The sequence below is a fragment of the Chiloscyllium plagiosum genome, unplaced genomic scaffold (genome assembly GCF_037043375.1).
Source record: "Chiloscyllium plagiosum isolate Xiang-an unplaced genomic scaffold, Cpla_swu_hap1 HiC_scaffold_6, whole genome shotgun sequence".
Classification (NCBI taxonomy): domain Eukaryota; kingdom Metazoa; phylum Chordata; class Chondrichthyes; order Orectolobiformes; family Hemiscylliidae; genus Chiloscyllium; species Chiloscyllium plagiosum.
In genome coordinates, this window is record NW_028270144.1 from 30,179,422 (window position 1) to 30,202,776 (window position 23,355).

The 23,355-nt window shown below is 43.4% G+C and overlaps 1 protein-coding gene across 2 annotated transcripts in view; it reads right to left on the reverse strand.

Annotated features, from left to right (window-relative positions):
• tbc1d4 (TBC1 domain family, member 4) overlaps positions 1-23,355 on the reverse strand; it is a 288,880-nt gene that overhangs the window by 144,918 nt on the left and 120,607 nt on the right. For both annotated transcript variants that reach the window (XM_043691388.2, XM_043691389.2), the window contains exon 2: positions 3,229-3,822. In XM_043691388.2, coding sequence (XP_043547323.2) covers positions 3,229-3,822 — 594 coding nt within the window. The remainder of the gene's footprint in view (positions 1-3,228; positions 3,823-23,355) is intronic.

Genomic DNA, 23,355 nt, shown 5'->3' on the forward strand with positions numbered 1-23,355 from the left:
TGTCGCAGTTTGCTGGAGGATATTGCCCTAACACATCTAGCATGGATGTAAACAATGTTAACTCCTGGTCTTATGACTCTCTTAATGCCATCCCCACTGGCATGTGGAAGGTGGATAGGCATGCATTAACAGCACTGAGAGAAGCCATGGCAACAGAGCCTCATGAATACCTGTGCCCCTTGAGATGCTCAAGGAGCAGTCACACCACCTTATGGTTAAAATTGTAATTCGGGGATACTTCACAGCATCTCCACACATTGAGTGCATTAAACTGGTGCAGGTACACCCTTGTTCAGGATGTAGTTAGATTTTACAATCAAGCTTTTCACAGCTCCAATATCTATAGAAGAAGGAAGTCATCTCTGGAAAAACTTAACATCATGCACTTATACAGCCCCTTTACCAAGGAATGATCTCAAAGTGCTTCGAAGGAACATAATCAGATAAAACATTGGAAAAAGCATCAAGAATTTCACTAGAAATAAGAACAGAAATTGCTGTAAAAGCTCAGCAGGTCCACCAGCATCTGTTGACAGAAATCAGAGTTAACATTTTGAGTCAAGTTACCCTTCCTCAGAGCTGGTTTTTATTTCACTAGAAATGTTGGATACAGCAATTTTACATGAGGGTTTTTAAAACATGCAATTGCAGGATCCCTTAAATCTGATTTACTAAGATTAGATTAGACTCCCTACAGTATGGAAGCAGGCCCTTGGGCCCAACAAGTCCACACCGACCCTCCGAACAGTAACCCATTCAGACCCATTCCCCTACCTTGTATTTACACCTGACTAAGCTACCTAACACTATGGGCAATTCAGCTTGGCCAATTCACCTGACCTGCATATCTTTGGATTGTGGGAGGAAACCAGAGCACCCGGAGGAAACCCACGCAGACATGGGGAGAATGTACAAGCTCCACACACACAAGTGAGGAATCGAACCCAGGTCCCCGGCGCTGTAAGGCAGCAGTGCTAACCACTGAGCCACCGTGCTCAGAAGTTCCAGCTCTTTTTCAAAACAAAGTCTTCAGCAGCAAGGGGAGATGGCAGTTGATTGAGAGCCTTATTGATAACTTTGTTCATCAGACTGAAATATGCAGGTAGGCATCAATGCTAGCATTGAGTTGAAAATTGTGGCACTGGAAAAGCACAGCAGGACAGGCTACATCCAAGAAGCAGGAGAATCAGTCTTTCGGGCATAAGTCCTTCATCAGAAATGTGGGTTGAGGGAGGAAGCTAAAAGATAAATAGGAGGGAGGGGTTGGGGCTGGGGGAACGGTAGCCAGGAAGGCGATAGCTGGATGCAATGCTAGCATGCTGTTCAAATCATGAAACCAAACAGAACAGAAAAAGGCCATTTGGCCAATCATGCTTGTGCTGGCTATTCGGAAGTGCAATTCAATTACTTTTGGAATACTGCATGCAATTCTGGTCTCCTTCCTATCGGAAGGATGTGGTGAAACTTGAAAGGGTTCAGAAAAATTTACAAGGATGTTGCCAGGGTTGGAGAATTTGAGCTAAACGGAGAGGCTGAATAAGCTGGAACTGTTTTCCCTGGAGCGTGGAGTCTGAGGAGTGACCTCACAGAGGTCTATAAAATCATGAGGTGCATGGGTAGGGTAAATAGACAAGGTCTTTTCCCTGGGGTGGGGGAATCTAGAACTAGAGGGCATAGGTTTAGGGTGAGAGGGGAAAGATATAAAAGAGACCTAAAGGGCAACTTTTTCACACAGTGGGTGGTATGTGTATGGGAGAGCTGCCAGAGGAAGTGGTGGAGGCTAGTACAATTGCAACATTTAAAAGGCATCTGGATAGGTGTATGAATAGGAAGGGTTTGGAGGGATATGGGCCGGGTGCTGGCAGGTGGGACTAGATTGGGCTGGGATATCTGGTCGGCATGGACAAGTTGGACCGAAGGGTCTGTTTCCATGCTGTACATCTCTATGACTCTTTGACTTTCGTCCCTTTCAGCCCCTGCTCATTCTCCATGATCACCTTCAAGCGTTTGTTCAAATTCCTTTATGAAAGGTACTTTGGAATTTGCTTCCACCCATCTTTCAGGCAGTGTATTCCAGATCACAACAACTCACCATGTAAAAACAAAATCTCCAATATACAGAGCTCATGGGAAAAATAGCAAGACTAGAACAGTAACTTTTTTTTTTAAGACCACTTCATTAACACAAAAGGCAAATTGTCAAATCAGTATTAAGGGAGTATTAAGCTGCAACATGTCCAATAATGCTGGACTCATGCGATGAGTCTAACAACATTTATCGTGAAGTTCAATTAAAAAAAAAGACAAATTAGCTGTTTTAAAAATCACATGATCATTTACCGTTTGTCCCTTCCTCTATCTATACAGAGGAAGATGTGTTAATATATCGATATACAATGATCTCCATCACTATTACTGTCATGCATTAACCTCAGAGCCTCTAATCCTTACAATAGAAGAAACTTCCGTCGCTGTGTCCTGCATATGAACAAGGAACAAGAGTAGGCCTCTTGGCCCTTTGAGCCTGCTCCACTGTTCATTAAGACCATGGCTGATCTGATTTTAACCTCAACTCTACATTCCTGCATGTTCCCCCATAATCTTTCATTTCCTTGGTAATCAAGAATCTATCTACCTCTACGTTAAAAATATTGAAAGATTCTGCATCTCCTACCTTTGGAGAATGGAATTCCAAAGATTCCCATCCCTCAGAGAGGAAAAAATAGTTTCCTCATCTCTGTTTTAAATAGGTGTCCCTTATTTTTAAATCGTAACCTCGCGTTATAGAGTGTCCCATAAGAGGAAACATCCTTTCAACATCCACCTGATCAAGTCCAGTCAGGATCTTGTATGATTCACTTAAGTCATCTCTAAATGTTTAAAGTCCAGAGGACAGATTTAGCCAGTCTAGCTTTTCCTCATAAATCAATGTGCTAATTCTGGGTATAAGTCTGGCAAACAATCTGTGACCTGCTTCCAATGCTTAACATCTTTGCATAAGTACAGTGACCAGTACTGTACACAATACTCCACATGTAGTCTCACCAATGCTCTTGCATAAACTCCCTGCTCTTGCATTCAATTCCCCACACAATAAAATAAAACATTCCATTAGCTTTCCTGATTACTTGTTGCACCAGAACAGAAACTCATGGGTTTTTATGTTTGTATCCATTTTATTCCTATGGCACATATTTCATTGCAAAAAACTTTAACAGGCTTGCCTACCTGGAATAACATTGTCCTATTCTTCTCTGTGTCAGAAGGTTGGACGTGACTTGGAGCGCTGGCATGGCGCCTTCGGGTTGGCAATTTGGTACCCAGATCGGGCACCCTCTTGAGCCGGATGCTGGCGACACTGTTACACCGAGAGCGGAACTCGGCATGCTCCTCTTCCAGAGCTGTGTCCTCCGGGCTGGGTTCAGTCAGAGCTGAACGGAAGCCCAAGCCCAGCAGGTCGCTCTGACTGTTGCTGGCTGAAGGCAGTTTGGTGCTGACTGTCGCCTCGTCAGCCACATCGTGGGGAAGTGCCGAGTCCCCGCTGGCATCATCTTCCTCCTGGTCGGCGGTGACATCAACCATGGGCTTCTCGTTGAGCAGCCGCAGCCTCTCCTTTTCCAGCTGGTGCTGAGTGAACTTCTCGATGCAGTCGTCGATGAGGGTAGATGGAGCCTTCTTGTGTGTCACCACCACTTTACCACAGTACAGCACCTCATACTTCTGCGAGTTGTAAAAAGCATCTTCACTGTCCTGCCGGGATTTTGTGTCCCCCTTTAGTGTTGCCTTCGATACTTGCCGAATACTACTGATAACATCAGGAACCTGAAAGAACAAGATGAAATGCATGAAACATCACAGATCTCCCTTTTAAACAAAAATCTGTATTCAATAAGAGACAGGAAAACAATTCTGACAGCGAGATAAGATTTATAAATTCATGAATGAGGTGCACTGAAACCAAACCAGTCCAGCTGACCACAATGTATTCCTAACACCTCAAACTCCAAACCACTCATTCCTAACAATTCTGTCAGCCACAGATCAGTGGCAGTGCTCTTGCCTCTAAATCTTGTGGCTCTGGGTTCAGAACTCACACCAGAGTTTTACAAACAGAATAATAGCCGGCAGTACTCAGAGAGTGCTACATTAACTGACTGTCATTCAAAGGACACAAGTTACGCCATCTTTGTTTTCATGGGATATGGGCAGCCAGTTTTTGTTGCCCCTTCATAATTGCTTTTGAATTAAATAGGGCCATTTCAGAGGGCAAGTTAAGAATTAACCACATTTCTGTGGATCCGAAGTCACATGTAGGACAGAGTGGGTAAAGATGGCAGATTACGTTCCTGACTAAGTACTGCTGAACCAGATGGCCTTATACTGACAATGCAAATTAGATACAAAATTGACTTGATGGCAGGAGACAGAGGGTGATGGTTGAGGGTTGTTTTTGTCCCGGACTGGAGGCCTATGACAGCGATTTTCCACGGGATTGGTACTGAGTCCACTGCTGTTTGTCACTAATATAAACAATTTGGATGAGAATTTAGGATGCATGGTTAGTAAGTTGAGGAAGACACCAACATTGGTGGTATAGTAAACAGTGAACAAAGCTATTTGAGATTAGGAAAGGATTTTCATCAATTGGGCCAATGCGCTGAGGAGGGGCAGATGGAGTTTAATTTGGATAAATGCAAGGTATTGCATTTTGTAAAACAAACAAGGGCAGGCCTTATATAGTTAATGGTAGGGTCCTGGGTATGTAACAGAGAGATCTAGGGGTACAGGTACATAGTTCATTAAAATCTGCTTCGCAGGTAGACAGCGTGGTTAAGAAGGCATTTAGCACGCTTGCCTTCATTGGTCAGATCACTGAGTTCAGGAACTGATGGTTGTACAGGACACTCGTGAGGCCACCTTTGGAGTATTGCGTTCAGTTCTGGTCATCTTGCTGGAGGAAGGATATTATGAAATTGGAGAGGATTCAGAAAAGATTTACCAGGACGTTGCTGAGTCTGTAGGGCTTGAGTTATAAGGAGAGGCTGGATAAACTGGGACTTTTTTCACTGGAGTATAGAAGGTTGAGGGCAGAGATTTACAGAATCATGAGGGGCAGAGATAAGGTGAATTGCAAAGATCTTTTCCCTAGTGTGGGGAGAGTTTATAACTTGGGGGCATATGTTTAAGATGAAAAAGACTTTCAAGGGGAACTGAGGAGCGACTTTTTCATACTTAGGGTGGTTCGTATGTGAAATGAATTGCCAGAGGAAGTAGTGGATGCAGGGATAGTTACAACATTAAAAAGACATTTGGACAGGTATTTAAAAGGAAGAGTTCAGAGGGATATGAACCTAATGTAGAGAAGTTGTTAGTAGTTTAGTTTGGGAAACTTGGTCAGCATGGACGATTTAGACCGAAAGGTATGACTCGACAAGATTCATGGTTCCCATTACTAAGGCTAGCTTTCAATTCTAGATATTTTATCAACTGACCTTAAATTCCACCAGTTACAATGATAGAATTTGAACTTATGGTTCTCTGAGCATTAGACTCTGCCTCCAGACTACTAACCTGGTGACAATATCACTGTAACACTGTTTCCCCAAGTTGAGCAGTTCAGAAAGACACAAAGAGAAGTGATGGAAGAGTGGGGGAATTCTTCCCAGTCTCCCACAACAAAATGGATCCCTCAGCCAACATCACAAAATCAGATCATCTCATCATGATCTCACTGTTGTGTGGGAGCTGTCTGTGCGTAAATTGGGCTGCTACATTAGAATAGCGAGTAAACTTTTATTAAAAAAAATATAATTGATGGGGAAGTGTTTTGGGATGGCCAGAGATCACAGAAGGTGTTTTATATACAACAGATTTTCCTTTTCCATTTTGTATACAACGGCCTCTGAGCAAAAGACAAACAAGGAATTCAAGGAAAGCAAGTTTAACCAACTGGAATCAATAAAATGTACATATTATTTAAAAGAAACATGTAAGAACAGAAAGAAAAATTGACACCACACTAGTGTTTACATGATTATCTTGCAAGCCCTACTTATCAAATTAGCTGTTTACCTTTTTGATCCACATGGAGAGAGGAGCCATTCGACTCACAGAGGCAACACCCAATTGCACCTCTGCTCAGAGGAATGCCTCAGTGTTAAAAGATTGGTCTCTGAATTCAACTGATCTGCTTCCTGCAGTTCCCACATTAGAAATGCAGCTGTGAGAGGGATCTGACAGTTGTAAATTTGAAAAAAGGGAAAAAAAATCCTCCAGATGTTGTCTGTTTAATTATGATGTCATTCAGCAGCACTTCCAAACAATTACACACAGTAACATAACTCTAGACAGCCGCAGTACTGAAGGCAAACTTAGTTGTTTGAATGGTTTCCTGTTCAGGAGAGTTAGCCCACATTTCTGACTCTGTTTATGTTTATAGAAACATTATGTCTCGCCATTATGTTGTGCCACAAAGGCATTCAAACTTTCAGCTTGATTTAATGAAAAGGTCTATTGAGGGTTGCAAAGGACTTACACTTAAGAAGTTTCTGTCACAGCCATGGGAACATCTACACGGCTCCACCCACCAACTAATTACTTTTGATGCATGGATGTAGCTGTAGGTGCAGCAGTCAATTTTCACACAGTAAGATCCCACAATCAATTGTAAATTTGTTGGCTGGTTGACCAAGCCAATTAGCACCACCTTTTTATGCCTACTGGAGCAGGGATATGGGGAACAGAAACAGGCCAATTTAACCATATTTCTTGTTCGTTGAAATTCTACCTGTACCCCATTTTTCCTGCATTAATCCAACAAGTTAATTCACTTCATGTACGAAGTCCCATTGCATTTTTAAAAAACATTCCCAATTGCCACATTTGTTCCCAAGGTTGAGTTTCTAACCTCAAGTTCAAGTCAACATTAAGTCAGCTTACCTCCACCTCCATAACATCATCCAACACCATCCCATCTCAGTCCATCTGCTGCCGAAACTCTCATCCACGCCTTGCTGGTCTCCCACATTCAGCCCTCAGTGATCTTGAGGTTATCCAAATCTCTGCTGACCACGTCTCAGCTTGCAGCAAGTCTCATATCTCTGTCAATTTCTTCAGCCCCACAATCTTCCTTGATATCTGTGCCTGCTAAATTCCGGCCTCTTCTGTATCTCAAATTTTAATTCACTGGTGACCTCGCTTTGTTCGGGTCCTTAGTTCTGCATATACTCCCTACGCTTCTCCATCTTTAAAGACATTCCTGAAAATCTACCTCTTTGACCAAGCTTTTAACAACCTGATGTAATATCTTTGTGTGTGGTTCATCTACAGCTAATCTGCCGCACAGTCACCCGAGGCTGGATTCGGACACGGGGCCCTGGCGCTGTGAGGCAGCAGTGCTAGCCGCATGTTTTTTTTATATATGAGAAAGAAACATGAGTGGGTGGAGCCAGGCTCACACAGTTCCAGGGTTTTAATTTTGTGTTCAGTTGGGGTTTGGGGTTAGCTGTTGAAGCTGATAGATAAAGCTCGCTTTCTCTACTGCAGCGAAAAACTGGAGTCCTCTCACTGCTGCTAGTTTGTTTCTTTCAGTGTTCCTTTCTTCTGGACTGAAATAACACATGAGAAAAGTCCATTTTGCTGAATTTGCCTTTGCCACGGGTGTGTTAATGAGATAGGCGAAAGTGAGGACTGCAGATGCTGGAGATTAGAGTCAAGATTAGAGTGGTGCTGGAAAAGCACAGCAGGCCATTCCTGATGAAGGGCTCCTGCCCGAAACATCACTTTTCCTGCTCCTCGGATGCTACCTGACCTGCTGTGCTTTTCCAGCACCACTCTAATCTCGACTGTTATAATGAGATGCTGAAATATTGGAACAGTTAATAATTAGTAGTTAAATGATATATTATTACATTAAGTATTTCAATAGAGTTAAAGTGATGCAAGATCTTCTTTTTTGTTTGTATTTTATCTACGTTGCAAGAAAAAAGCATGTTTTGCTTAAAGTCTGGTAGTTTAACCATAGAGTGGGATGGTCTGGGACAGTCAGTGGGGATTCGATGGGCCGAATGGTCTGCTTCCACACTGTAGGGATTCTATGATTCTAAGTTTAACAATATCCTCGCTCCTGTAGCAGGGAGGCAGAATTAAACATTGTATTCTACAAGTGGCCACACCAATGTCTTGTACATCCATAACATGATATCCCAACACCAATGAAGGCAAGTGTGTCAACGCTTTCTTCACCACCTTGTCTACCTTCAACTCCACTTTCAAGGAACTATGCATCTGCACCCCTAAGTCTCTTTGTTCAGCAACAAGTTGAAGCTCAAGAACTTTAAGAAATAAATAGTGATGTCTTGAAAAGTATCCATATTGCAGAACAGGAGGTGCTGATGGTCTTAAAACGATAAAGGTAAATAAATCCCCGGAACCTGATCAGGTGTTTCATTTGGAGAAAGCTAAGGAAAAGATTACCGGGGCCCCTTGCTGAGATATTTGCGTCATCAACAGCCACAGGTGAGATGCTGGAAGACTCAAGGGTGGCTAATGTCGTGCCATTATTTAAGGAAGGTTGTAAGGAAAAGCCAGTGAATTACAGACTGGTGAGCCTGATGTCAGTGGTGGGTAAATGTTGGAGAGGATTCTGAGGGATAGGATTTATGTGCATTTGGAAAGGCAAGCACTGATTAGGGATAGTCAGCACAGCTTTGTGTGTGGGAAATCATATCTTGCGAACTTGATTAAGTGTTTTGAAGAGGTTTTGAAGAGAAGATTGATGAAGGCAGAGTGGTAGACATTGTCTATATAGATTTCACCAAGGCGTTCAACAAGGGTCCGCATGGTAGACTGGTTATCAAGGCTGGATCACATAAAATCCACAGTGAGCGAGCCAATTGGATACCAAACTAGCTTCAATTTAGGAGACAGAGGGTGGTGGTAGAGAGTTTTTCTATTGTACTGGAGGTCTGTGATCAGCAATCTACCACAAGGAGTGGTGATGGGTCCACTGCTTTTCACCATTTATTTAATGATTTAGATGTGAATAGAAGAGGTATGGTTAGTAAGTTTGCAGATGACACCAAATTGGTGGTGTAATGGTCAGTGAAGAAGATTATCTCAGAGTACAATGGGATCTTGATCAGATGGGCCGATGGGCAGAGGAATGGCAGATGGAGTTTAATTTCGATAAATGTGAGGTGTTGCATTTTGGTAAGGCAGATCAGGGCAGGACTTATACAGTTCATGGTAGGGCCATGGAGAGGGTTGTCGAATAGAGAGACCAATCAACTCACAAATCTGAAACAGCATGCCTGACACTTGACTTGAAGTAAATTAAAATATTAAGGGTGAGGCTATCTCCTTGAGGGGCTTTCATCTGGTCCATAACAATTTCTTCTCTACTTCTTTTGGCAATTATTTTGAAACTTGCATCATCTAGTTGCAAAGCCACATTCCAGAGAAAACTGTTTCTCCATACTTGCCCTATCAAAGACTCTCAGGTTTGTAAAACTCTCTGAGTGCCTTGCTAAACAATTTTGCTAGGATTCCTTGACCTTCTCCATTTCAGGAAGGACAGCACAGTTTCTCTTGTCAAATAACTCCAGGCTATAGCTAGCGGAAAGCTCTTCTCTGCCTTCTCCTGGGCCAAGACATCGTTGCTGAAACGTGATGCCCAGAAAAACAATACTCTAGCTGAGACCAAACCAGTAATTCATAAAAGTTTACCGCAATTTCCTTAGTTTTGTATTAAATGCTCCTATTTCACAAAGCCAAATACCCTGTATGTTGTGTTAATTTGCCCAACTCCCTTGAAAGATGTAGTATTCTTCACCTTGCATGCCTCCTACATTTCCTCAATAGTACATTTTACAGGCACCTGTAATGTTGTTCCTCCCAAAGTACATAACTTCACAATTACAGGGCAAGACGCTGGATTTATGCCCTGGATTGTGGGTTGAAATCCCACTAAAACAGTTTGTAGGATTTTAATACAATTAATTATACTGGGAATATAAAGCTAGTCTCAGGAATGGGTAACCTGATGAAGAGCTTTTGCCCGAAACGTCGATTTTCCTGCTCCTCGGATGCTGCCTGACCTGCTGTGCTTTTCCAGCACCACTCTAATCTAGACTCTGGTTCCCAGCATCTGCAGTCCTTGTTTTTACCTAATATGAAACTACCATCAGTTATTTTTAAAAATACATCAGGTTCATCAGGAAGGAAATCTGCTGTCTTTATCCAGTCACACCAGATCCATCGTAATGTGACTGACTCTCACTGTCCTCTGAAATGACCAGCAAGGGCAATGAGTGACAGGCTGAATAATACCTTGCCAATGATATGTACATTCCATGGAAAAATAAAGAAAAAGAAAGTCCATACGAAATGGCTTCTGCTCCACATCTGGTGATTTCACCATTCTGTCCAGATCCTCCTGAAGTCTGTTCCTGTCCCATATTTAACTGAAGACTCCTGAGGGAGCTATCAGTTTCAGTGGTGTACGGTAATGACCATGAATGCTGACAGGTTGGCTGTCATTTTCACCACAGAGTCTGGGTCTGAGTCTGAGTCTGGCACCATCACTGCCACCTTTACAACTTGTCTCGAAAATAAAGCAGCGACTGAAAGGAATCCAAGGGAAATGAGGGCTTGATGGAATTGATCAATCAACAATTTTCTGCCTCTGACTGAAAGATCAGGCTGTACTTGATAGAAGTGTTCTCAGTTCAGATGTTGTTATGCCAGATGACAGAAAATGGCATACTCTGCACTGATAGAGATTCAAGATGGCGGCAGTCTGAGCAGTCTGCTCTGTGCCATACCCTGTGTATGGTGGGCTCCTACCCCACCTCCTGCTAATCACCCCTGTGGAAAGTTGGCAGCTAAAAACTGCCAGAATACCTCGAGACCGTTTAAATTCGAATTTAGAAGGTCTAGAGTTAATATGAAGACATCCAAGAGAAAAGGAGCTAGGGGAGTGCAGAGGCAGGGCACTCCCCTACTATGTTGGGCACACCCGCAGCCGTTACCATGACTTCCTGAAGAAGGGCCTGTGCCCGAAACGTCGAATCTTCTGTTCCCTGGATGCTGCCTGACCTGCTGTGCTGTTCCAGCAATAAAGTTTCAACTTTGATCTCCAGCATCTGCAGACCTCACTTTCTCCTGTGGCAGCACCCTTGGGTCCAATGGAACAGCAGCATTTACTCACAGAGTTTATAGAAGTCCTTGAAAAGTTTGAGGGAGCGCTGGAACCAATCACTGCCATGCTGGCAAAGCATGAGCTGGAGATTCAGACCTTGGATCAGCGCGTTGGAGCTGTGGAACAAAGGAACGCGGCCTTGGAGATCACAATTAGAGCTCCAAGGGGCGGGACCGAACCCTGGAAGGCCAGGTTCGGGCCCTGCAAGAACAGGCAGACGACCTCGAAAATTGAGGTCGGAGAAAAGGCTTGCAAATTCTGGGCTTGCTGAGTGGGAAGAAGGCGAAAACCTTGCAGAATTCCTTGAGGGATGGATTCTGGAGCTGCTGGGCCTGGAGATCGAGTCAGGCCGGGTGAGCGTAGACCAAGCCTACCTGATCACATTGCACAGGCTCGGGCTGACTCAGCACCCCCAGCCGGTCCTCGTGTAACTCCAGCAGAACAAGGAAATGCAGTTAATAATTGAAACAGCCAGGAGACTGGGGAAGGATCCACAGACTTTGGCTTATAAAGGCTCAAAAATAATATTTTTTCATGACTTCTCCAGTGCTGTAATTAAGAAAAGGAAGGTGTTTGATGAGGTAAAGAAAAAATTAAGAGATTTAAACTTTCAATACTCCTTGAGGAGTGCTACATTTCAGTTATGGGGAAACCGTCAACCACTGCAACTTGGTGGAAAAAGTAAAAGAATTTTTGGACTCGCCAAAATGATAGACTTTGGTAGAGGAAGATGGAGAAGGAGGGGTACATGGACAGTGGCATAATATGAATTTTTTTTGTACCTTCTTTCTCTTTTTCTTCCTTTGGGGGTTTCGAGCTTGATATTGCAGTGGCGTACAACCCGGTATGTTTTATATTATATGTGTCTGGAGGTTTTTAGTTATTCTATTGTTCTGTTTTGCAGGGTGCAGGGTGGTTACTCCTTGGATGTAAATATGTGTGGGGCTGAGATGAGGAGGGGAAGGGGTGGACGACCATTATTAACTGGTAAGAGTGTAAATAATATGTTTGATTTTCTTGCTTGGGTCTGGGGCACGGCCTTTACTGGAAGGTGCTAGGATGGTTGTGAGGTCGGGAATGAATGGCCCTATGGGCAAGGGCGATATCTCCGGAAACTTGTGCTTTTTGTGTTCAGTTGTTTAATTTAGGTGTAGAGATTAGTTCTTTACTTTTAATAGTTTTGATAGTGTTTGTAGGAATAACTTTCAGATTTGATAAAGTTTGTTTTCTCTCCACTCGTCATGCATTGATTGAGCTTCCTCCTCTCGGGGGGCTCAGGGCTGTAGTGTGCGGTCATGGCTACCAATCTGTTCAGGTGGTACACCATGAATATAAAGGGGAGCCACTCCCCCATTAAAAGGGGGAAGGTGCTCTCAAGTCTCAAGAAGGAAAGGGTTGACATCATGATATTGCAAGAGACACATTTGACTGATAAGGAACAACTGAAATTACAACAGGTGGGTTATGATAGGGTATTCATTTCCTCCTTTAATTCCAAAAGCAGAGCCCTAATGGTCAGAGGGAAATTGAGAAACAAACTTGGAAGGAGATCTCAGCTATCTGTAAGAATAATAGGGTGGTTATGGTAGGGGATTTTAACTTTCCAAACATTGACTGGGACTGCCATATTGTTAAAGGTTTAGATGGAGAGGAATTTCTTAAGTGTATACAAGACAATGTTTGGATTCAGTATGTGGATGTACCTACTAGAGAAGGTGCAAAACTTGACCTACTCTTGGGAAATAAGGCAGGGCAGGTGACTGAGGTGTCAGTGGGGGAGCACTTTGGGGCTAGCGATCACAATTCTATTAGATTTAAAATAGTGATGGAAAAGGATAGACCAGATCTAAAAGGTGAAGTTCTAAATTGGAGAAAGGCCAATTTTGACGGTATTAGGCAAGAACTTTCGAAAGCTGATTGGGTGCAGATGTTCGCAGGTAAAGGGACGGCTGGAAAATGGGAAGCCTTCAGAAATGAGATAACAAGAATCCAGAGAAAGTATATTCCTGTCAGGGTGAAAGGGAAGGCTGGTAGGTATAGGGAATGCTGGATGACTAAAGAGATTGAGGGTTTGGTTAAGAAAAAGAAGGAAGCATATGTAAGGTATAGACAGGATAGATCGATTGAATTCCTAGAAAAGTATAAAGGCAGTAGGAGCATACTTAAGAGGGAAATCAGGAGGGCAAAAAGGGCACATGAGATAGCTTTGGCAAATAGAATTAAGGAGAATCCAAAGGGTTTTTATAAATACATTGAGGACAAAAGGATAACTAGGGAGGGAATAGGGCCCCTTTAAGTTCAGCAAGGCAGTTTTTGTGTGGAGCCGCAGAAAATGGGGGAGATACTAAATGAATATTTTGCATCAGTATTTACTGTGGAAAAGGATATGGAAGATATAGAAAGTAGCGAAATAGATGGTGACACCTTGCAAAACGTCCACATTACAGAGGAGGAAGTGCTGGATGTCTTGAAATGCATAAAGATGGATAAATCCCCTGGACCTGATCAGGTATACCCAAGAACTCTGTGGTAGCTAGAGAAGTGATTGCTGGGCCTCTTGCTGAGATATTTGTATCATTGATAGTCACAGGTGAGGTGCCGGAAGACTGAAGGTTGGCTAACGTGGGGCCACTCTTTAAGAAGAGTAGTAAGGAGAAGCCAGGGAACTATAGACCGTTGAGCCTGACCTCGGTGGTGGGCAAGTTGTTGGAGGGAATCCTGAGGGACAGGATGTACATGTATTTGGAAAGGCAAGGACTGATTCGGGATAGTCAACATGGCTTTGTGCGTGGGAAATCATGTCTCACAAACTTGATTGAGTTTTTTGAAGAAGTAACAAAGAGGATTGATAAGGGCAGAGCAGTAGATGTGATCTATATGGACTTCAGTAAGGCGTTCGACAAGGTTCCCCATGGGAGACTGGTTAGCAAGGTTAGATCTCACGGAATACAGGGAGAACTAGCCATTTGGATACAGAACTGGCTCAAAGGTAGAAGACAGAGGGTGGTGGTGGAGGATTGTTATTCAGGCTAGCAGCCTGTGACCAGTGGAGTGCCACAAGGATTGGTGCTGGGCCCTCTACTTTTTGTCATTTACATAAATGATTTGGATGCGAGCATAAGGGATATAGTTAGTAAGTTTGCAGATGACACCAAAATTGGAGGTGTCGTGGACAGCGAAGAAAGTTACCTCAGATGAAAACAGGATCTTGATCTCGGCCAATGGGCTGAGAAGTGGCAGATGGAGTTTAATTCAGATAAATGTGAGTTGCTGCATTTTGGGAAAGCAAATCTTAGCAGGACTTATACACTTAATGGTAAGGTCCTAGGGAGTGTTGATGAACAAAGAGACCTTGGAGTGCAGGTTCATAGCTCCTTGAAAGTGGAGTCACAGGTAGATAGGATGGTGAAGACGGCGTTTGGTATGTTTTCTTTTGTTGGTCAGAATATTGAGTACAGGAGTTGGGAGGTCATGTTGCGGCTGTACAGGATATTGGTTAGGCCACTGTTGGAATATTGCGTGCATTTCTGGTCTCCTTCCTATCAGAAATATGTTGTGAAACTTGAAAGGGTCCAGAAAAGATCTACAAGGATGTTGCCAGGATTGGAGGATTTGAGCTTTGGGGAGAGGCTGAACAGACTGGGGCTGTTTTCCCTGGAGCATCGGAGGCTAAGGGGTGACCTTATAGAGGTTTAAAAAATTATGAGGGGCATGGATAGGTTAAATAGACAAAGTCTTTTCCCTGGGGTGGGGAGTCCAGAACTAGAGGACATAGGTTTAGGGTGAGAGGGGAAAGATATAAAAGGGACCTAAGGGGCAACGTTTTCACGCAGAGGGTAGTACGTGTATGGAATGAGCTGCCAGAGGAAGTGGGGGAGGCTGGTACAATTGCAACATTTCAAAGGCATTTGGATGGGAATATGAATAGGAAGGGTTTGGAGGGATATGGGCTGGGTGCTGGCAGGTGGGACTAGATTGGGTTGGGATATCTGGTCGGCATGGATGGGTTGGACTGAAGGGTCTGTTTCCGTGCTGTACATCTCTATGACTAAGTGGCCATACTGATACGGAGAAACCTTCCATTTCAGGTGGTAGACCAAACCAGGGATGAGTTTGGACAGTTTGTCATTCTCAAGGCGCTGATACACACAGAAGAGTATTGCATTCTAAACGTTTACTTTCCCATGATGCACCCTCTCAAATTTTTAGTTGACACAGTCTCTAAGGTAATAGCACTTGGTGTGCGCTGTACGATTATAGGAGGAGACTTTAATTGTGTCATGGACCCTGGGGTAGACAGGATGTCAAGAGGGCTGTCAGGTACACCTCAGCAGTCTAGACAGATAGTGGACTTGTGTGAGGAGCTGGGGCTAGTGGATGTTTGGAGGTGCCTCCACCGGAATGGGAGGGACTTCGACTTCTACTCCAGCCCACACAAGTGTCACACAAGAATCGATATGTTCTTTGTTCTGTCGGTTTGCTTGGACGGGGTGTTAGCCAGTAGAGTTGGGAGTATAACGATCTCGGATCATGCGGCAGTATATTTAGATGTGAAGACCAAAGGTAGTGGCGTAGGCCCGTAGCAATGCCGCATGGATCTGTTTCTGTTGAAGGATGATAACTTTGTTCAGTACGCTTTTTGAGACGTCAATCGGGGTATGGCCAGCAACTCGCCAGTTCTTTGGGAGACCACCAAAGAATTTTTAAGGGGTGCGATAATTTCATATTTGGCAATGAGACGGAGACGGAGGGGGGAGCAACAGCGGATGCTCGAGGCCGGGTTGAAGGCAGCCAAATCGGCCTATTACACCAGACCATCCGTGGTTAAATTGCAACAGGTTACAGCTTTTCGGGCAGCTCTTGACTTAGTGCTCACACAAGAGGTGAAGAGAGGAGTCTCCTTTGCAAAGCAAAGGCTCTTTGAATATGGGGATAAGCCAGGTAGATACCTGGCCTACGTAGCTAGGAAGAAAAGTGTCCCACAGTCCATTGTGTCTGTCAGAGGGAGGGCTGTTAATGTTACTCGTGAACTGAGGAAGATCAATGCCAGATTTCGGGAATTCAATACAGAGTTATACTGGTCGGAGGGATGTAGGGATGGAAATGTGGGAATGGAATCCTTTTTTGAAAACTTGGACCCCCCCCCCGGTATAAATACAGATCAGGCCTCCCTTTTAAATGCACCTCCAGCAGTACAGGAGGTGCAGGAGGCAGTAAGGCAGCTCCCAGAGTGGTAAGGCACTTGGCTCAGAGAGATTCCCAAGTGAATTTATAAGGGGTTTGAACACATGTTGGCTGAATTGCCGCTGGGGATGTATAACCATTCATATAGCCAGGACTGTCTTCCACCCTCTCTCAAGGAGGCTAATATCTCCCTCATTCTAAAAAAAGGGAAACACCCCGAAGATTGCATATTGTATCGACCCACCTCATTGCTGAATGTGGATTTTAAAATTTTATCAAAGGTGTTGGCTTTGAGACTGGAGAGGGTGCTGTCCATTATTCTAAAAGAGGACCTGACTGGTTGTATCAAGGGCTGCAGCTTCTCTAATAATATCAGACGGGTATTGAATATGGTGCAAATATGTCAGCAGAGGGCGATTCTGGGCTTGGTGGTCTCCTTAGATGTGGAGAAGGCTTTTGCCCAGGTGGAATGGTCCTATCTCTTTGCTGTTCTAGATCATTTTGGTCTAGGAGGGGCCTTCGCTAGGTGGGTGACAGGCAGAGGTTATTACAAATGGGGTTAAATCGAGTAATGTTGACATGGAGAGGGGTAGCCAACAGGGATGTCCCTTGTAGCCCCTACTGTTCACCTTGGCACTTGAACCACTGACAGAGGCTATTTGAAAAGACCCTAAAATAAAGGCACTGAAAGTGGGAGCTGGGGAATACAAAATCACTCTCTATGCAGATGATGTCCTTCTTTTTGAGCCAACCCGGAAAATTCCATAGTCCGGTTAATACGAAAAATTAAACTATTCGGTTGCTTTTCGCGATGTAAGATAAATTTCCCAAAATCGGAAGTGGTGCCTGTTGGGGGGAGGGGAATGGTTGGTGGAGGTACCGAACTTGGAGGGCAGAATGGAATTTCCCTTTAGATGTTCACAGAAAGGTTTGCTCTATCTAGGAATTTTTATTACTCCTCGCTTCTGGCAGCTGTACTGAGCTAACTTTGTACAACTGTTTGAGAGGATCAAGCAGGACTTGCAAAGATGGGAGGGACTGCCTATATCATTGCTGTGCCATATAGCCTTGATCAAGATGAATGTTCTCCCTCAGTTGCTACATCCTATGAGGATGCTCCTGCAATTATTACCCAAACAAGTGCTGCCGAAGTTTGCGAGATGGTTGGGGTCATGGGCACCCCTTAATTAAATTTACCAAGTTGCAACTTCCGCAGGATATTGGGTGGGGTGGGGTGGACCTCCCGGATCTGAAGAAATATCAAACCGGCGCTCTGCTGTCATATGTAGGCAAATGGGTGTACAATGACCCGAACGGCTTGGTGTGGAGGCCTCGGAGGCAAAGTGTCCCCCCATAAACTTGCCTTTCATGGATAAGATGAGATCAGTAATTGAGCACTGTGGAAGTCGGATTATTATAAATACAGTAAAAGCATGGAGGATGGTGCGGCAGAGTGAGGGCAATTCATTCAAGACTTCACGGTTTACCCCATTAGTGGAAGTCCCAGGATTTAAGCTGGGGTAAATGGACTCCGGCTTTAGAGCATGGAAGGGTAAAGGAATTTCCTGTCTGGGAGATCTGTTTGAGGGAGAGGTCTTGATGTCTTTTAGCCAATTAGTCAGAAGTATGGAATCCTTAATAAAGACCTTAATAGAGACTATATACAGAAGAAAGCCAAACTCTTGACCCAGCCCTAAGTCGAATATAGAATGTAGAGTGCTCTGATGTGGGGGCGCTCTCTCAGTTAGTACCATCTATCATCTGCAAAGAGGGAATGTCTGGAGGGATATGGAGAGACTCCATGAGATTTGGAGTCAGGAGTTAGGGGAAGAAATCTTGTCAGAAACGTGGGAGGATTTAAGGGGGAACGTAAAGTAGATTTCAATATGCAATAGGGCTCAAGCGATGCAACTGAAGATCCTCCACAGGGCCCATATGATGCCAGAGAGACTAGCAAAATTTAAGAAAAGATCTTCCCTGAAACATCCCAAATGTAAAAACAGTGTTGGCACCATTATAGATTGCCTCTGGTCCTGTCACAAGATCTGTGGGTATTGGCGGGGGGGGGGGCTATAGTGAGTGAACTGGAGGGGCTCTTGGGTTTTGGAAATTGGGGGGGATCCAGTATCCCTCCTCTTAGGACTACCAAATCTTCCCTTTTGGATGAGCACGGTAGGAGATTATTCAATAGTTTGACGTACTGTGTGAGGAAAATTTGCCAAGTCTTGTAGGGGGCGCAGACTTGTGATGGAGCATGTCCCTCAAGATTACTTGACAAGCATAGTGCCCCATGGAACGGAGAAATTTTATAAGACATGGCGGCCTTTTTAAATTATATAGACATGGATTTGTCAGCGGTAGTGATAAGGGCCTTTGTATAGTCACGAGGGCCGTGTATGGCGGTCTGGGGGCCCTGAGATGGGGAGGCCTAGTAAATACCGGTATAGTCACTGTTACCCCATGGACGGGAACCTTGGTGGAAGTGCAGCAATTGGAGTAATGTAATATAGTACAATGTAATGTAATTTAATTTTGGTGGATTGCAATTTAATTTAATGTTATTTATTTAATTTAAGTTTGTATTAGTTTGGATTAAATTAAGTAAATAGGAGTCAACTACAATTTGGAGAAGAGTAGGCAGTTTATTGTTAACGATATTGTAATATAACATAATAGTGCGATATTATTCCTACTTTTCTGTACCATTGTACTTTTATAACTTTGTTTTCTTTTTGGTTTATGGGGTTTTTCTGTTGTAAAAAATCATTTTTTAATAAATATACACAATTAAAAAAGAGTTTATTCTTCCACTGATAACTCTTCGGGTCAGCTCAAATGTAAATCTTTTCAACACAGGCACTAATGTGAAACGGAAGGCATATGACTTGAGACACAATGGGTTGTAGTTGTAGTTGTTCATGGAATGAAATGAACTTGCACATTCTGCTCCCATTAGATTGGGTAAAAGCCAAGTGTGAAGTCACATGTATGGCAAGCTGTTCATATTCACAAACATCCCTGTCAGCTATACTGCAAGGTAATGTAACATAGTACAATTTATTGTTTAAATGTTTCTGTTTGATTATTGCTTCATATTTCCAAATACTTCAGCCAGGAGATAAACCCACTGGCACAACACAATCAGTGCCAGACGTCGGCTGCTGCTGGAGTTCATATATTTTTGGGCATCAAGTTTACTTTTCGCCTTAAGAAAACAATTTTGTCACATTGCTCCATGCATGCAACTCGTGCACAGAAAGGAAGAGTGGATGTTAGAAGGCAACTGAACTGCCTTAGACACTTTCTGTGTTCATGTTGACTCAAGTAAAACAACTTGATTTTCAGTAGGCATTAGGAGAGGCTCCAATTTGGAAACTTTTAACAGAAAGCACCCACTTTGCACGAGTCACGGTACAGGTACAGCCTAGGTGGCACTGAGCCAGAACATTGAGAGTCCAAACCCTACTCTGGAGATTTGAGTACAACAATGCAAGACTGAGGGAGGGTTGCACCATTCAAGATTCTGTCTTTGGACATTAAACCATGCCCCCTTCAGGGAACATAAACAACCTCTTGACGGTTTCTAAAATTCGTCCCTAATGCCTTGGCCAATCTTTAGCATAAAAGTGAATTATTTGGCCATTATTGCACTGTGGAGATGGCTGAGCACAAGTTGGTTACCGCACTTCCCAAACAATGACTACACTTCAAAAAGTAATTAATTGGAAGTAATTCTCTGGCTATAAATGTTTCATGAGAAAGGCAAGGTATAAAAAGTTATCTAATAAAAGAAAGAACTGGAAGTGCTGAAGATCCGAAATGAACTAAACAAATTACTGGAGAAACTCAGCAGGTCTGGCAACATTTGTGGAGAGAAAACAGAGTTAATGTTCCAAGTCCAGTGGCTTTTCTTCAGAACTGGTATGAAACAATTATTTTCCCTTTTAAATATCTGCTGATTTTCACACGTCAAGTTACTGTCAGTCCAAATAACTGCTTAAACCTAAACTACATCAGGTTAGAATAGAAGAATCTCGACAGTGTGGAAACAGGCCAGTTGGCCCAACAAGTCCACACCAATCCTCCGAAGGGTATCCCACCCAGACCCATTACCCTACAATATTACTCGACAGTTACCCCTGACTAATGCACCTAACCTACACATCCCTGATCACTATGGACAATTTAGCATGGCCAATTCACCAAACCTGCACATCTAAGGATTGTGGGAGGGAACTGTAGCACCCAAAGAAAACCCACATGTACATGGGGAGAATGTGCAAACATCACACAGACAGTCGCCCGAGGTTGGAATCAAACCCAGGTCCCTGGCGCTGGGAGGCAGCAGTGCTAGTCAGTGAGCCACTGTGCCAGCCACCCCTCCTCACACTGACCCCTTCCCCAGTTGATTGCTACAAGTGAGGATGCAGTTATGTCATGAGAGATAATTGGATCAACCTATCAACTTACTTGGGAATGTCAATTCCTGTTTATTCGTTTTGTGCACTGGCTGAATAGTCCCAACAATAGACTGTGAATCAGAAATGCACCCAATTCGATCCTTGTACATTGTCGATTTCTGCACATTGTTTCAACAATACCAGATTTAACATGGAGTAGTATTGTAACATTCTTGCAAATCTAATGTTACTCCTCATTTTATGGAAGACAATGGATCTTAGGGCTTACTCTCATTAATATTTGATTAGATTTTTGGAAAAAAATATCAACTGGATACTGTACTATAATAAGATCACAGCTTATTCCTCTAGGGTTTGAAAGGTAACTGGAGGAGGTTTATTATTGCCTCTTCACATATGCCACTGTCATTATTCTGCCCAAGTACCAGTCTCCACTCCACTTAGACATTACACTTGATTTACTTTGTCTGTCTTCACATTCCTGTGCTGGCCTTCTCTCCTTCAACATCTGTAAAATGGTAATGGTCAGTCATGCACAAAGATAGGTAATTGAATTAGATCTTGGTCTTCACATGCGCATTGTATTAAAAACTATATTTCTTCACGCTTAAATTCCTCAAAAGCCTTGCTATTCCTTGTCATTGTCGTCTCATCCAACCCTCCAACTCACTGAGATCTCGGCATTCCTCCAACTCTGGCCTTGTACATCCCAGTTACCCTTGTCTAGCCACTGGCAGGCAATTCTTCTGCCCACTAGGCCCCAAGCTATGGAATTCCCTCTCAAGCTCTCCTTGTTATAGAGTCATAGAGGTGTACAGCATGGAAACAGACCCTTCGGTCTAACCCTTCCATGCCGACCAGATATCCCAACCCAATCTAGTCCCACCTGCCAGCACCCAGCCCATATCCCTCCAAATCCTTCCTATTCATATACCCATCCAAATGCCTCTTAAATGTTACAATTGTACCAGCCTCCACCACACCCTCTGGCAGATCATTCCATACACGTACCACCCCCTGCGTGAAAAAGTTGCCTCTTAGGTCTCTTTTATATCTTTCCCCTCTCACCCTAAACTTATGTCCTCTAGTTCTGGACTCCCCAACCCTAGGGAAAAGACTTTGCCTATTTATCCTATCCATGCCCCTCATAATTTTGTAAACCTCGATAAGGTCACCCCTCAGTCTCCAACGCTCTAGGGAAAACAGCCCCAGCCTGTTCAGCCTCTTCCTGTAGCTCAGATCCTCCAACCCTGGCAACATCCTTGTAAATCTTTTCTGAACCCTTTCAAGTTTCACAACATATTTCCGATAGGAAGGAGACCAGAATTGCATGCAATATTCCAAAAGTGGCCTAATCAATGTCCTGTACAGCCGCAACATGACCTCCCAACTCCTGTACTCAATACTCTGACCAATAAAGGAAAGCGTACCAAATGCCTTCTTCACTATCCTATCTACCTGCGACTCCACTTTCAAGGAGCTATGAACCTGCACTCCAAGGTCTCTTTGTTCAGCAACACTCCCTAGGACCTTACCATTAAGTGGATAAGTCCTGCTAAGATTTGCTTTACCAAAATGCGGCACCATGCATTTATCTGAATTAAACTCCATCTGCCACTTCTCAGCCCATTGGCACATCTGGTCAAGATCCTGTTGTAATCTGAGGTAACCCTCTTCGCTGTCCACTACACCTCCAATTTTGGTGTCATCTGCAAACTTACTAACTGTACCTCTTATGCTCGCATCCAAATCGTTTATGTAAATGACAAAAAGTAGAGGGCCCAGCACCGATCCTTGTGGCACTCCACTGGTCACAGGCCTCCAGTCTGAAAAACAACCCTCCACCACCACACTCTGTCTTCTACCTTGAGCCAGTTCTGTTTCCAGTTCTGTTCTTTTACGAAAGTCCTGAACATCATTATTTCCCACAGGAGGCGCTGTAATTGACTTTAGAATATTTGTGTCGAGAGAATTCCTGAATCTGTGCTTAAATGTTTTAGTCAAAAATAAAAATATATTTGCAATGTATCAAATTATAATACAGTCCAAAAACATAAACAAGGGACAAGATCGGATGACACTGAAATAGATCTCATTGAGTACAGACATATAGAGAAAGCCTGGATGTTGTTTTAATTCTGACTTTGTCTGAGGATTTACAGCTGAGAATATGGATCTTTTCACAAAATTTATAATTTTTAGTCCCTTTTTGTAGTTGGATCGTGCTGAGTGTTTCCACACTCTCCATTTCCAGATATCCAGATACATTGTCAAACAATAGATTTTCAGTGTAGATGCGTTCGAATTTTCAAATGGTATTCAATAAGATACTACACATCAGGCTGCTTTATAAGATAAAAATCTGTGATGTCTGAGGTAGTATATTAGCATGGATAAAGGATTGGCTAACTAATAGTAGACAGAAAGTTGGGATAAGAAGGCATTTTAAGGAAACTTAACCTGCAACTAGTAGGCTGCCACAGAAATCAGTGCTGGGGCCACAGTTATTTACAACATATCTGAATGACTTGAATGAGGGAAGTGAATGTA